General features: G+C 36.2%; 1 protein-coding gene across 5 annotated transcripts in view; it reads left to right on the plus strand.

Annotated features, from left to right (window-relative positions):
* Snap25 (Synaptosomal-associated protein 25kDa) overlaps window positions 1-16,489 on the plus strand; it is a 39,973-nt gene that overhangs the window by 5,130 nt on the left and 18,354 nt on the right. For 3 of the 5 annotated variants that reach the window (XM_072892941.1, XM_072892939.1, XM_072892938.1), the window contains exons 2-3: window positions 1,735-1,992; window positions 2,678-2,719. In XM_072892941.1, the coding sequence (XP_072749042.1) occupies window positions 1,894-1,992; window positions 2,678-2,719 (141 nt within the window). In that variant the 5' untranslated portion in view covers window positions 1,735-1,893. Of the gene's footprint in view, window positions 1-1,734; window positions 1,993-2,677; window positions 2,720-12,696; window positions 12,746-16,489 lie in introns of all 5 variants that reach the window. The other 2 variants (XM_072892940.1, XM_072892934.1) reach the window with 1 other exon arrangement.

The raw sequence follows: 16,489 nt of genomic DNA on the forward strand, positions 1-16,489 counted from the left end.
ATCGAGACAGATTTTAGCGAGTAGAGTCTGTGTGATTGCAAATATTTGGGAAGTGTTTCAGACACAGCTTGTTTACGTTTGCTTGTTTATGTTGATATCAGACGATACGTTAATGACCCCAACTAATACAATATTATAATGACATTTAAGATGCTTTGGAATATAAGAATGGGCCTTTAAATTCTGTTTTCAACGTGGATTGAAACATCAGGATTCTATGCGAGATTGGCTGATATAAAATAATTTTTTACTAGGATAATTATTAAACGATTCAATTTTGCATATTTATATCCGGATTGTTTATTTTAATACTTTAATTTACTATGTGCATGTTTTCAATTATACGATCCCTTTTTTTTTTTTTTAAACCCTTGGATGCAAAAAAAGAGAGCTGAGAGCTTAAATATTTTATGGTATTTCCAATAAGTTTAATATTTTAATTTTTTTTTTCTTATTCCCTGCTGCCAACCTACGGCAAAAAAACGGAGGGAGTTTTTTTTAGATTTTTTACAGAAATTTTAAAGCTACGTTTCAATAAAACCCAATTTAAATTTATGAAAATTATCTTTCTACAATTTATAGTTTTATTTAAGAAGCAAGATGCTTATTTAAAAATTAAAATTAATTTCCTTATGGATGGATGTCAGGAATCGAAAGAAAGATTAAAAGGAAAAAAAAGAAAACATAAGTATATTCTCTGGAAAAAAAACATTCAAGTACTTTATAATCTAACATTCAGCATTTTTTCCTCCGTTTGAAAGAGTATCGGAAACGTTTCTCATTCCTCGTCTGTTTTTTTTTTTTTATCTAAAAGGTCTCATTATAAATGCCTTTTAATACTCCGGTTCGTCATGATTCGCGAGGAGAAACGCGTCTCTGTTTCTTGACCTGCCCGCACCCAGTTCGGAGCCGACCAGCTGATTGTTTATCCCGATCGCGCCGGCCACGTCGACGTTGAGAGAGCCATGCAGGAGGGTGGATGGAAACGGACGACGACGACGACGACGACGACGACGGTGGCGGAGATGCCGCGTCGCGTCTGCGCGTCGCGACGCCATCGTCGGTGGGTCGGTCGGTCGGTCGGTCGGTCGGGGGTATTGATTTTCCACCCCGTGTCGCGCATGTATATATACATGTGTGTTTGTACGTGTGTGCGCGCAATCACGCACAAACACACACGCAGCCTTGACGGCCGGCACACACCGCCGCGCGGCTGCGAATCCGCCCGCGGAATTCCGCAAAGTCTCTCCCCGGCGTCGTCGTCGTCGATTGCTACCCTCGCTTCCGGCTACCTCGCGGGAGTAGTCCTCTTCGAGGCACCTCCCGGACTTTGGTCCCGATCGAGGGATTCGGGGACCACGATCGGATCATTCGGTGTCACTCTGTTGTGCTCCGTTTATCGTTCGCGCTCTCGTGAAGGAGAAGTTTCTCGTAGACGTAGACGGTGCTCGACGAGGATTGTTGCAACGTTCCTACTCCCACTCTGCTTCTCGTCGTCTCCCGAGAGGGGAGAGGGTGGCTTCTCGAACTCCACGAGGACGGCGAGTCTCCGTTCTCGTCAGCTTTCTCAACGGACGTCACTTTCAGCGTGTGCATATTTATTATCACGTAGGGTTATTCAGTCCTTCAAAAGTGATAACCCCCTCACACATTTTTCTTTTCTCCCTTCCCTATCTCTTCTTGGTGGAACCATTTGATCTGATCTCGCCTTCGCCTTGTGGTTCCATGTTGCAGGTTGCGTCGATTGACTGATCGGCGGCACTAGGAAGCGCCACAGCGACGTCACCGGTATCCCCGAGGAACCGGGTGGCGGGAAGGCAAGACTCTCGTCGAGGAGGAGGAAGGCTGTCGCCCGATATCTAGTCTCATCAGGCACTCGACCACCAGCCGGCGATGCCTGCACCGACGTCAGCGGCGGGTGCGGCCGAGGGCGGCCCACCCCGCACCGAACTGCAGGAGTTACAGCTCAAGGCCGGTCAGACCACGGATGAGGTGAGTGATACAAATACACACACACACAATATATATATATATATATATATATATATATATATATATATATATGCACATGTATGTGTATATTTATGTCCGTATGCGCGATGTAATGTCGTGACAGCCACGAGGATTTACGATGCGACGCAGCGATTAAAATCGACGTAATTTCACCAAATTTGGATTTCGGTTTTCGTGCGAGAAAGTTTATTCGCGATGATGGAAACACGACAAGAGTAAGATTCTTTTTTGTCGCAATATTTGAAATATCCAGCAAATCTAAAATTACATTTTAAATATAATATTTATTTATTTATAATATAAAGCTAGTCTAAAAAAAAACATAATTAATTTATTTACTAACAATAAGTTTTTATTAATATTGTCCTTGCTGGTCGGATTAGTTATTTTGAGAAAGCGATAAAGATACTAAAAGAATCTTTTAGAATACTTGCAAATAGATTAATGGAATCAGTTTTTTTTTTGTTTTTTTAAAGAGCAAAAAGGAATTGCCAGCGTTAAAAAGATCCTATTTCTAGGCTTATTTCTTTATCGTGTAGTGCGTATGACACACTAGAAGATATAACTAAATGAAAAAATATGGTCTTTTTGGGGAGGGGGGAATTTAATTCAGCGACAACGAGATCGCGTGATGTATAACCGGTATGATCGACTTCTGTTTCAGTCTCTGGAGAGCACGAGGCGTATGCTGGCGCTATGCGAGGAGGTGAGTCTGTCCTTTTCATCATTAGTCCCTCCTTATTTGCGCATCGACCCCTCGATCCTCTCGATCGTCCTCGAGATCCCGCGTCGGTGCACCAACACCCTCCTTTCTTGTTATCCAAATCCTTCTGTAGCAGCCCACTCGTGAACCCGCCCTCCGCTTAGATCCCCGATTTCGATTCCCCAGACTCTTCGAAATTCCTCTGAATCTCCCCCTCCGTCTGTCTCGTAAACTAGGAACGATTTTCATCGACGAATCGTTGCGCGCTCCTGCGGCAAGACGGGCGCCACTGCTCGCTCCAAGTTCTACCTTGGAACTGCTAGAAAAGAACAGAAAGAAAAAAAATATGAAAATAGCAGCAAGGAGGAAAGGAGTCGCGCCAGAGAGAGGTGGGCAAAGTACTATTTCGATCGTTAATCGGTCAAGTGGCGGGTCTCTCGATCGACTCGATTCGATCCCTGTCGAGAACCGATTGATATATCGTAAAATATACAGTCAAGTATACGAAGCTCGAACGAAATCTAACAATAAGTTTGATAAAAGATATTAACGAGACATGCTCTCGGTATAATTAGATTTGCAAAAATCCCAGAAGGATCTTTGCCTTTAATTTATTCAACCGCGAGATCTTGCATTCTCTTGAGATCTCATTTGTCATACGTTGCAACTTTCGCTACAATATTCCATTAATAACAACGCCACTTGACTGGTTAAACATTGTTCTTGCGGGCGCGTCGATTCCGCTTTTGTGAGATTCACGCCGGCGAGATTCATCCCTGCGGAGTCCAAGTCGCAGGGAGAGGGTGGAGGAGAGAAAAAGCTTCGTGGGGACCATACAGGGAGAAGGGAAGACGTACGTAGGTGGAGACGTCGAGGACGACATGCGTTTTTTCGAAGTAGTATTTTATCCAGCTCTGGTGCCAAACGGAGGCGATGATTTCGAGAACGTATGTTGCGGATCCGAGCTAAAGAAACGGGTATAGAGAGGATTTACTTTGCGCGCCTCGCGAGCGGAGAGAGCTCGTTCCCTAGGGGTGGGAAGGGGGGGGGCGAGTCAACGAACCCCTGCAATTTTATGGAGAATCGCGGGGAAGAAGTAAAAGAAAGGAGCAAGGAAAAGGAGAAGAATCGATCGAAAGAGAATAGATCGATCGCGCGAATTTGTAAGACGACGCATCGACGTGCTCCGAAAGACGGCGAGGTACGTCGCGAATGTGCACAAGAAAATAAAAAGAAAAAGAATTCGTCTCTTTACTGATTAAATTGCAGTTAACGTTTTAATTACAAAGCTGATGCAGACTATATGCTTTATTTAAAATATATATCATTTTTTTTTAATATGAATAAATCAAATACATATTTATGTAAGGATACTAATAAATTAACATTTTATGCAATATTTTTTACAATATTTATATTAATTATAAATACTATAATAAATTCAAGGAAAAAGTTACAAAAAATGTTACTATTTTTTAAATATTTATACGATTAAATCCATGTTATTTAAATAATTTATGTAATGAACATGGAATTTTTCTACTGTAAATACCTTACATAATTAATATTTTAATTCGATTATTTATTTAAGTGCATTTAAAAGATAAAAGTTCTGAATCGCTCTGTATATACTTGTTTTTATTTTCAGTTTATTTTATAATTATCGAACAAAGTATTCTAAAACTTGTCGCACTTCTTTTCGAGGAGTCCAAAATTGAATACTTTTTTAAATATGACAAATTTATTTCTGATTATGCTTAATGGCGTGAAAAGAAACGTGAAGATGAGAAGAAACCAAAATATGTTATAATTCAATTAAGCAAATTTTATTTTAGCGAAAACTTTGAAATTTCAAACTCTTTACATTTTTAAACTTATGTAAGGGCTTTTTAAAAATAGGTGTTTGTAATTAGAATTTTCTTGAGAAAAAGTCCACGCTTAACTTACCAAAGAAACTGTTTGGAAAAATATCCAGCTTTGGAGCTTATATATCAGAAGTACTGGAAAAAATTAAGGGTCGATTACTGGAACGGAAAATATTTCGACTAAATTGCTTTCATTTTATTTATTTTATAATTGCTATTAAAATTAATAATTTTGGATGCATTTAAAATAAAGTGTCAATTTAACTTTTTTTTCATAGTTATATACAATTATGTATATAGAAAAATTCTGGAAAGAGTTTTGCGAATATATATACATTTGTAGCGAAAGTACAGAATGTTTTATTGAATTTTATTGAATTTCTTGAGGTAATGAAGAGTTTGATTTGACGGATGAATTAAATTATAGGTCTCGATTTTCATGTTGTTATCTGGAAGTGGCGACTTGTGTATATGAATACCTTTTCGATTTATATACCACGTATTGATTTAATAAAGTTCTCTTTTATTTGCTCGCGTGTATTTTACAATATTGCATACGTTCGCGCGTGCCACGACCGTGAGAAAGGATCTACCTGCATTCTGCAGCTCTCTTCATATTATCTTTCCATGCATAATTATTCGCTGTCTATGCTCGTTACCTTCGATATCTACTACTATTCTCGATACATATATATATATATGTGTATGCGCGTGTATACATCTATATGAATATATGCGGTTCTGTGTAACTGTTCTGTGTGTATGTATGTGTGTGTGTATGTGCGTGTATGCACATACACACATACGCATAACGATGATGTTTACTCTCTTCTATACTACTTTTAACTTACTGTACTTGTCGAAGGAATGCACGCAACCGACTTCCGCGATCTGACCCGTCAAATTGATTTATTCCGTTTGACAATTAGACTTATCATCGTGCTCGCAATTATTATTGTTACGATACTAATTGACAATTTTTAGTATTGCGATAATATTTTGAATTTTGACATGAGAAAAGTATTGAAAAAATTGCTTCTTAATTGTTGCAACGTTTTTGAAATATAACTCCTCTTCACGATTTTATATTTAATATTGTATTTTACGCGATTCTACGTTGCTGATGCAAATTTAATATTTCCATAGTAAAGTTGTTCGAATTTTTCGAATTTCCGCATAATATAATCCTTTTCGACTAAAACTTTCTGTATTTTTACGATTGCGTAATATTGCGTAAATCGCGCAAAAGTAAATTTAAGCAGTAATTTAACATTCGTTTCCTTGTAATATTTACAAAAATAATGTCGCGAGACAAAAGCAGGATGACATCGCTCGAGAATGTTCTCATTCGAAAAAAATGATCCGCCGAGGTCCTTGCGTCGTTCCGTTTCAGTCTCTCTCGCTGCTACTTATCTACCTGTGGCTGCACTAATAAAGCACGTGTCGCATTCCGAGCACCGGGGACATCCCTCGAATCATCATCGGCCGAGAGAAGCGTACGTACACACACCCACAATGCGTCATCATTGTCACGTCGCGCGTGATAAAGTGATTGATCGCGGCTCTTGATCGCGACCAGGGGCAACGAGTCGTCAAGTCGCAAACTTCCATGGGAAAAGAAACGGTTCTCGGAGGTTGACTTGCTTGACACTATGTATTATCATTTTTTGTTTTTCTCGGCGACACGATGACGAAAGTCCCTGAGAAAAATCGGGCGCGCGAAATACGAGAATATTTTACGTATGACACTTTTACGTCGAAAGTGGCGATCGGCGACGGCGATCGATCTCGTTCGCTTTTTATCTCTCTCTCTCTCTCTCTCTCTCTTTTTTTTTTTTTTTTTTTTTTTTTTTTCTGTAGCTCGATCGTCAACTTTCTTGTTTCATCGGACGCTGATTAATTCGCGGTACGCCCGCATCTTTTATGTGACCCTCTTTTTCAGCGCAAGCTCCCTACGCGACGGTGTGTGAGCGCCTTTTTTTTTTTTTATCGATGGTTCTTACTTGAATCGGACGTATATATATTTCGGCCTTTTCCAAGCAATTGATTCTGTTTGAGCGAAACATGTATCGTAAAGTAAAATTTATTTTAGCGGAGAAAAGGAGATATTTTAACAAAATTAAATTGATAAGGTTTCTCGAAGGAATTTTTATAGAAATACAGTTATCGACGTGTTAGAATGTTAGAAAAAATACAGAGTTCTTTTAAATAACTCTTTTTAAAAAACTTATCTTATATATTTGTTTTTTTATATATATTTTATATATGCAGTTTATATATATTGAAGTAATAATTATTTATACGCAAGTTTTTTTGCTTGGAAAGATGATCAGATGTATCGTACCTTTGTTTTTTTTCTATTAATTTTGATTTTTGGTTATTGAGCAAATTTACCTTCACAAATTAAGCGGCAAATGTAGCTTATTGTACGACAATTTTCTGGCAAGTAATTTCAATTTAATCCATCATTATTTACCGATAGATTTCACTTATATTTATATTGATCCCAGAGCACTAACACGAGATAATTGTCAATTAGCGCTAATATGATTTTGCGTATAATATTATAGGAAGACTATAGAGGATGTGTACAAAATGTTCAATTAAATACGATATGAGAATAATTAATTAATAAAGAATGATTAATGGTTAATAATTAACAATAATTAATAATTATCGAATAAATTAGACGAAAATACTACGTGTTACTATTGTTACTATTGTTAAAGACTATTTATTACGATTATGAGAAACATTTCTTGAAGCTTTCGTCATATAATTATGCTTACGCACCGTCGACGCAGATGACATAAGCGTACGTTTCTTCCTACTTTTCTTCTAATACGTATTTGCGAATCCTTTTTTTTCCTTGTATATGTGCCTTTTTTAATCAGCATCGCGTATATATATATATATATATATATATATATATATATATATATATATATATTGATAGTCTTATTACATATATACCTATTTTATCAGGAGAACAAATATCATGGTTCAACGATCGGGAGATTTTCTTCTTTTCGAACGAATTGTAACGCGTATTCGACGCAAGGCACACTCGTGCCCTATCGAATCATGTTTTTAAATATGATCAATACCGGTAATTGTATACATTATATTGTACCGTAATGATTGTGTTGTATCAACACCGCGAATAATAGTCGACGAGACAGTCGAAATTCGCTATAGTTTAGCGAGCAGAGGGAAGAATTTGACTGCTCGTGTGTGACAAAGAAAAAAAAAAAAAAAAAAAAAAGACTAAACAGAATTCTCTTTTGCGAATAAAAATCGCGACTTGACTTTTCGCCCTTTAACCCTTTGTACTTTAGTAATTTCTTTTGTAAAATTAAGCGTGTTTAGAAGGCCGTGTTTTCTTCTAATCATTCCGAATTAAATTACGCTCTTACGTAATCCTTTTAGAAGGCAATGTGCGTTTCCTTCTAATTGTTCCGAATTAAATTACGTTCCTAATAAATTAACCTATTAAATTAGCTTTGTTTTAAAAAAAGATTGTTTACGTAAAGATAAATGAACATCGATGTGAAATTCAGTTTTGCACTATTTACCTAAATGCAAAGGTCAAAGGTGATTGAAATAGTGTGTAATGCTTTATATCTCTGGAAAATTTTGTTTTAGTCCAAAATGCTGATAAAAATCAAATTGAAATCAGATTCCGGAATATACATAATGATTGATATCTAGCATAAAACTTTAAAAAAAGAGTATCCATTTACAAATTATTGTCACTTCTCTCCAATATATTCGAAAGAATATTTTTATAAAAAAATGTTAACATTGTATCTCAACGCGAAAGGAACGCAAAGGGTTAAAGCGCAAATCAATCTCGCGGAAAAGTGCTCTTCAAGATCGTCGAATCGAGAAAGAAGGGTTCGCGCCCTCGTTAAAGAAGTGGGCCACCCAAGGAGTATCGCCTACCGAGATGATGGGCGGACGAGACGCCCGGAAAGAGAAAAATGACGAAAAGAGAGAAAAACGAAAAAAAAAAAAAAAAAAAGAATGAAATAAGGAAAAGAGGAAAGATGGAGGGAAGCTGCGTCAGTAAATACGTAAAACAAAGCTGTTGCTGCTATCTCTCGATATTGTGTCCGTTGCTGTGGATGTTACTTACTTGTGTTTTTGTATACGTGTGCGCGGTGTGTGCCCGTGTGTGGTCTCCGCTTGCCTTGATATCCGCGATTTCTACACTTGCCTGCTTCGATTGCCTCTGCCTGCTTTTTACGAGATTTCGTAAATTGAAAAAGCAATCAGCGACTGTTCACGTTTAAGCGATATAAGAATCTAGAAAAAATATAGTAGAGATGTTAATTAATTTCCGAAATTTGTTGTTTGATCACCTTTGACACAAGTCAGAATTTAAAACGATAAAATCAATGTTGTAATTGTCATTTTTTTCTCCCTCGGAAATGTATTTAGAATATATATATAAAAAATAGAATGTGAAAAATAAGGTGAAAGGGTTGCGATCGGATTATTTTATCGGCAATTATAATGTTAGAATAGAGAAATAAACAAACACGAGCTTTTAGATTTTTCCGATAATATTATCTTTTTTCAATTAGCAAATGATTATTACATAAAAAAAAACGATCTAAATTTAACTTTTCTCGTATTTCTTTGCAACAAAATTTTTTGAAGTTTGAGATTTTTTGAACTTTCTTATTTGAACTTTTTTATCGAATGCAAGACAAGCTTAATATTTTGAATAAATTTGGTAAAAGTTTGTCGCGTGATAGGAAGGCATAACATTATTTATATAACAGAATATGAAACATAACTTTTCTGAATATATTCGATATTATTGTTGTCGCTAGTTTTGCTTTTCGATCGATGAAATTTTGTTGCCTGCCTTGCTTTGGCTGCCTGGCTGTTTGTTTGTGTGCGTTCGTCTTTTCCCTCTCTGCAAGCCACTGTCCACTTTCCCTCTTCAGTGCATCGTATTGTCGCTCTTTTTAGAAATTATCATCAAAATATAATCAATACTCATTATCAGTGCACATCAGGGTACGCTCTCATACAAAATAAATATATTTTTTTATCGAGATACATATATACATATATATATACACATACACAGGATGTCTCATAAAAATCTATTTTGCAAAGAAATCGAGGCAACAGAGATCGATCTTTCCTCGGCAAAAATTTTATTCTACTTGACAAAGTTTTGTAATGATAATGTTATAATCTTGAAATTCTTTCAAAGAAATGGTAAAAAAAATTATTGAAAATAAAAAAATAATTGGTTTTTAAAACATTTTAAAAAGATTAGCCATATAAGTTATGATTATAGTTTTATCTATTTACATATTTTTTTCGTATGTGAGAAAAATTGCAGATTAACGATAATAAGATATTTTCTTAAATCTTTACGTTATTTTATTTTTAATTATTTGTTAATTAATTGTAATAAAATCTTCGCTAAGGAAAGGTCAATTCGATTTGTATAGAATAAAATGTTACAATTAGTATCTCTCTTTCTGGGACATTCTGCATACTTATATATTTCAAGAAGTTTGACAGATATATATTTAATTCTTTGTATTTCAATATATACTGTAGTGCTTTATTGTTATTTGCATCACTAATCAATCAGTAGAAATATAATATTATTGTAGAGTTTTGATATACTTATATATTTGATATTTTTTAATATAACATTTAAGTGCAAAGAATTAAATATTTTAAGTAAGGACAAAAAAAATATTTATTTATTATTTTTCTCTTCGTTCTCTCTTATCATTCAAACCTTATCTAGATTTTATTGATCGCGATTACCCATACTTTACATGCTCGTCACTATCAACTATCACTCAAAATCTTACGCACTTCCACAATTATATGTATATATTTTTTTATACCGATATGCACGCTTGTATTTCAAGCCGAATGAGGAAAAGAGCAAAACATGAAAGATATATCGCAATTTTCGCGACTGACAAGTTGTCAATAAAATCGATCAATCATACAGATTCTCTTTTACATTCTCGCCTCTATTTAGCGTGTTATTTAATCCTAAATGCAACTTATCCGAGTTCCATACATTTTTATTCGATACTTTTTTTTTTACTCGCTCGCGTTAATTAACGAGGTGAAAAAATTTGAATCGGATATCCGCATTTAGCGTTAAATGTGATACATGCAAATATGGTCTGTAATTAAACGAGACTCTGTTAAAAATAAGAAAAAGGAAACCGTTAAACAAATTGTCGCTTATCCTTTTTCCCTTCTCGGTTCATCGATCATTTTATTCACTTCGCTCATTCACTCATTCATTCGTTCGCGCATTCACTTACTCGCTGCCCGTCACCCTCCCATCTCCCGTCCTACTTCAATTACGTGTGCGTGTGTGTTTTGCATTTATCCAGGTACTTGCAACCCTTTGAGTCTCGAAGTATCTCCAACTGGAATTTTTTACCGGTCTCTATTAATCTTTTTTCACATGCATTATCGTAATAGTTATATCAAAATTAATATTGATTGAAGTCGATTATGAGAGGAACAGGAGATTATATATTTAACCGCAGAGTTTAAAGAACTGAAATTTATATATTTTATTATTTTATAATTATGTTAATAAATGTCTACGTGTGATATTGCTTTATGTTTTTAGATGCCATTTTCGTTTACATCTGTAATTTTTGATTTTTTTTTCAGATATATATATTTAGTTATTATAATTTTTGTAAGTTCCAAAGTATTCGACACATCAAATTATTTAATGATGAATTCTTATTTGTGCTTCTTCTTTCGTTTATTTGACCGATTCCACATTCACATTCGTGACTCAAAGGGAGCTCGCAGGGCCTGTGATTTGCCTTGCGCATTGGATCTAACTCAATGGAAGCGTACTCTATTCTGTATCCTGCGGTGTACCTCTACCTACCTACCCCTACACACTTTACTATATACCGCTCTTTTCGTTACTGGGTGTCCAGAAGAAATCCCCATTTACCGCCCAAAAAAAAATAACACTGCAGCCGTAGATCTGCTCGATCGCGTTCGATCCTTCCTGGACTCTTCTCTGACAGAGAGGAGGCACGCAGGGATGATCGACGACGATCGGGAGATTAGAACTGTCCAGCTCTCACAGAACTCACAGAATATCGCAAAAAATGAAAAAAAAAAATAAAAAAAGAAACAAACAAAAAGAATCTCAAAGACTGAAAAAAAAAACGCGCGCTCTTTGTCAGAAGGAAGATATCCGCCAAATAAATAAATAAAAAAAAAAAACAAATATATAAACGCACAACAACAACAACAACAACAACAACAACAACGGCGACAACAATTACAGCAACAGGAACAACATCTACAACAACAACAACAACATGAACAACAGCAACATCAACAACAACAACAACAACATCGCCATTGACCGATACAACATCAGGAACAACAACAACAACATCAACAACAAGCAACAACCGAACATGCCGACACGTTCGTACCGTCTCACCGCGTTTGACGGTACCTTCGGTCGGGACTATACTTTCTTTCTTTACAATCGCTCTTGCCCGCCCGTCTCTGCCCACCTATCTCTGCGTCCCGGGCAGGTATCGATATATATATATAACAGTACGCCGTAAGGCGAGCTCGAGGGCGCGCCGCGACGTCGTCCGTGATAGACCGAATGAGAAAAAAAAAATCAAGTATCACGAGGAAAGTGAAAAAAAAAGAAAAGAAAAAAAAAACGAGAGAGGCCCCTATAAAAAGAATACTTCTCACTCTGGTCCCACTCTGTACGCGCATCACTACCTCAACATATCCGGCCACAATATCCACCTCTTGCTTGCCCAATTACCCATCACCGATTTATCCATTACATATATACCTCTTTTTCTATATATATATATATATAAAAATATATATACTTAACTATATACTATACTAATATATACTACTAATATTACTACTTTATACTTACTAAAAGAAAGATATGAAGAAAGAGTGAAGATGTACTCTCTCTCTCTCTCTCTCTCTCTCTCTCTCTTTCTTTCTATCTGTCTATCTCTCTCTTTCTCTCTATCTCTCGCTCTCTAACACTGGTGGTGGTTGTCTGTGTTGTGCTGCCTCTGTCTGTCGTAGAGCAAGGAGGCTGGCATCCGCACTCTGGTCGCACTCGACGACCAGGGAGGTGAGTGAATTCCGCTTGTTAGCAATTAAGTAATAATCGAAAACGAGAGGGTAGGAGGTGAAGGAACGAAGAAAATTATATTCGTTTTCGTAGTCACCGCACACACCTTTACGATTTAACACACCGTCTATTTACTCGCAAGCGTGTTACCCCCGCGAGTGTCTTTCTCCCTCCATACGCATATGATACGCACATGACACGCATACACATGACAGGGTCTCGAGATGAGAAAATTGCGGGAAACAAAACAATACCACATAAAGTTTATATTTTTATATCTCTTTTATATGCACAAATTAGGTGTGATATAGATATAGTTTTTGCTTAGTTGTAGAATTAATTTTTAACGTTTAAAGAAAGGAGCTTATTTTTATTCTAACATTTCTTCTTCTTCTTCTTCTTCTTCTTCTTTGTATATGCTATACATTTTATCTTTTTCATAGAGAGTTACATTTATCTTAAATTAAAATATTTAATAGATACAAAGATTATTCTCGCATTTTTCCTTCTTCCATGTCGAAGTCATGCGGAACATCCTGTAGATTTCATCCTAAACGCATTTTTTTTATGTTTGCTACTTGCGAGAGGTTTAATGATTCCAGATATCCGCTAGATCTCTTAAATATGCCTACGTAATTATTTTCGCGTTAATAATTAAACACACACAAATATAATACACACACATACTCACTACGGTATAACGATTAAATACAGACTCTTTCGGTCACGATATAATTAGCGAAGAATCCTTAATTTAATGAAAAATGTTAACAACATAGGTTCTTAGTAAATTTTGTATTTGATATAAATCTGACGATAAAGCGACCGAAAGGGTTAACAAGGGCAGTGATCTCGAGAGTCGAAACGCTCGCGGGTTGTAGCTGCTAATCAGAGACGGAAATTGTTCCATTAACACACTCAGTCCTACCAGGGCCCGAGATATTACGGATATAGGTTTGCCATCCCCTCCCCCCCCCGCGATCCCGCACCCCACCCCCGTTAATTATGGTCATACGACATGCGCCGGATATTCGCCGCGTTCCAATCCGACAAACGTTTGCGCGAATAATAGTTCCGGATTTTGCAAAAGCAGATGCGGATTCCGCGAGAGTTTTCCGTCGGCCGTCAGGCGAAAGATAAGTCTTTTAGAAGTCGATTTTTCCAGTTCAGATAGTTTGATACCACCGTCTCGTACACGAAAGGCAATTCTTTGAATAGGAAAATATCGATTAATCTACGCTTAATTTAATGTGCCTGAAATTACAGGCTTTGACGCGGTTTAACGACATAATGCCATGCTTTTAACGTGACACGAGCTCGATCGGAGCTTTAACACTCTCTCTCTTTCTCTTTCTGTACCCTAATCATCTTTATTTCCCTAAATACTGAAGAGGCAGAAACAATCCGCGGAAATCGTCCATGAAGATCATTTCGCGCTCGATTAGCAAATTTAATTAAGGGGACCTACAGCCAACTGCCACTGCACAATTGCAAGTTGTATACTGTGCCGGATCTACTATGATTACTACTGATTACAACACCATCGCTATCACTGACATACCACTGAGATACTCTCTGCTGATATTACTAACGTTACTACTTGTAACATTACACTACGGCTGTGTCTTGGATCGTTGATAAAGTTTTCGTCCGTCTAATTTTTATCAATCGACTTTGACTTTTCGTCAAAAAAATAAATCTTTTCGACAGGATATCCTATTTGAAACGCCCTATTTTTATATAAAAAAAATTAAATAAAAACAAGGCATTTCAAATGGGCCACAGCCTGTACTTTAAAAAGTAATTAAGAATTTGCGCAATGTGTGCTTTTCTTCCGCGTATAATCTCTTCGCAGCTTTCATCATTCGCGAGCAAACTGAAAGGTGCATTTTTTTTTTATTTTAATTTCCTACAAGCTTTCTCGGTGCATATGGAATTTGTGCGGAATTTTGCGATCCAATATGCGGCTTGTGCAATCACGACGTGAACTAGTTCAGGCTCATTTTTACATTTCACCATTCACATGGACAAATCTGCTGCAATAACGTGACAGAGAATATTCTTATAGCATATACATATACATACTACGCTCGCGATATGCATAATGTGAAAATGGGCCTCTATCAATAAATCAATCATCGCTGCTGCTCTGCTATCGCTGTCGCTATTTGCCAGCGTTGACGTTGAAGCGGCTCGTACACGATCCAACGAGCGAATTTTTAAATTGTGTAAAAAAAAAAAAAAAAAAAAAAAAACGAGCGTCATCGCACTTAATCTCCTTTGATTTTTTATCAATATTTTTAATTTTCACATAACCATATTATATTTTGTGATATCCTCTTTATCCGTATTTTTATTAGTGTATATATATATATCAGTATTATTATTAATATAGATTTTTTTTATCGATCTATAGATAGATTCCTCGCGATATTAAGACTGTTTCCCCCCTTTTACTTACATCTTTTATATATAAAAAGAACAGTTTTTCTCTATTAATTTTTCTTTGTACGTGTATGCGTGTTGTGTGTGCGTGCGTGTGTATCGCGCAAGCTGTTGGATGCTGTATGAACCGCTTAACGAGATCGAACTGCTCTCGTGTACAATTAACAGCTGTTGTTCAGATGGTGTAATCAATCGTGATCATTTGGTTTTTATTTTCTCCCCATATATCCCGTCGTTTTTCTTCCTGTGTAGCTCATTTACACTCACACTATTCGCCCTTTCTTTCGCGCCCTTTTCTCTCTCTCTCTCTCTCTCTCTTTCTCTTCGTGTAGATTCAGATACTTTTTGTTCCAAATCCAGACGACACGCTGGATGCGATCGCGCGCAGTAAAATGCAATAATGGCATGTGACATGTGGGAATGCCCTTATCGTGTCTTCGAGTTTCTTCCTCCACCGCCCTTTTTTTACACTCTTTACCGATGTGGCGAAATTTAGAAGCGTGCTAAGTGCCCCCTCATCTGTCAAACGCTGTTATTCGCATTTGCTTTCATATACCAGATGTGTACCGGGTTAATTGGGACATCGCGACAGTTTTCGATGTTCAAATATATTATTATATATTTAGAATTGTTTAGAACATGATTATTTATTTTATCGCCGTCTAAATTATATTGTATAGTAAATAAAAAAATTAAAAAAAAAAATATATATGTGTGTGAGTATGTGTGTGTGTTTGTATAAAATTTAGATGGCAATAAAATGAATAAAAATTACGTTCCAAATAACAATCTAAATATATCGCTTGTTTGTAAATTCAGCCTTTTATAAAAGCCTAAGGCTTCTTTTAAAATAGTTTATAAAAATTCGGCTCTTTATAAAAAGGCTGGTTTTATAAAAAGAATCTTTGCAATATATATATATATATATATATATATATATATATATATATATATATATATATATATATAAATTGATAGGAAAATTATATATATATAATTTACATGCATAATCTACTCTAGTATATAGTAAAGTTATAAAATAATATTATTATGGAAGATTATCATCTCTCATCGTCATCAACAATTATCGAGCAATGGCCACGGTCACCAGTTGAGCGTTTAATTTATCATAATGTGATTTGGTCGCCATAAAGCGATTACGAGTAATATTGATTTCAGCATCACTTTCGTCATCTACCTCGTTAATCATTAAAAGTCGCGACTTCGCGCTCGTGTCGCAATTAGCCCGATCGATCCCAATTTCACAAGACACACGTACTGTAATTTCTGTGGATTTAC

This window comes from Anoplolepis gracilipes, chromosome 5 (genome assembly GCF_047496725.1).
Source record: "Anoplolepis gracilipes chromosome 5, ASM4749672v1, whole genome shotgun sequence".
In the NCBI taxonomy this organism is placed as follows: domain Eukaryota; kingdom Metazoa; phylum Arthropoda; class Insecta; order Hymenoptera; family Formicidae; genus Anoplolepis; species Anoplolepis gracilipes.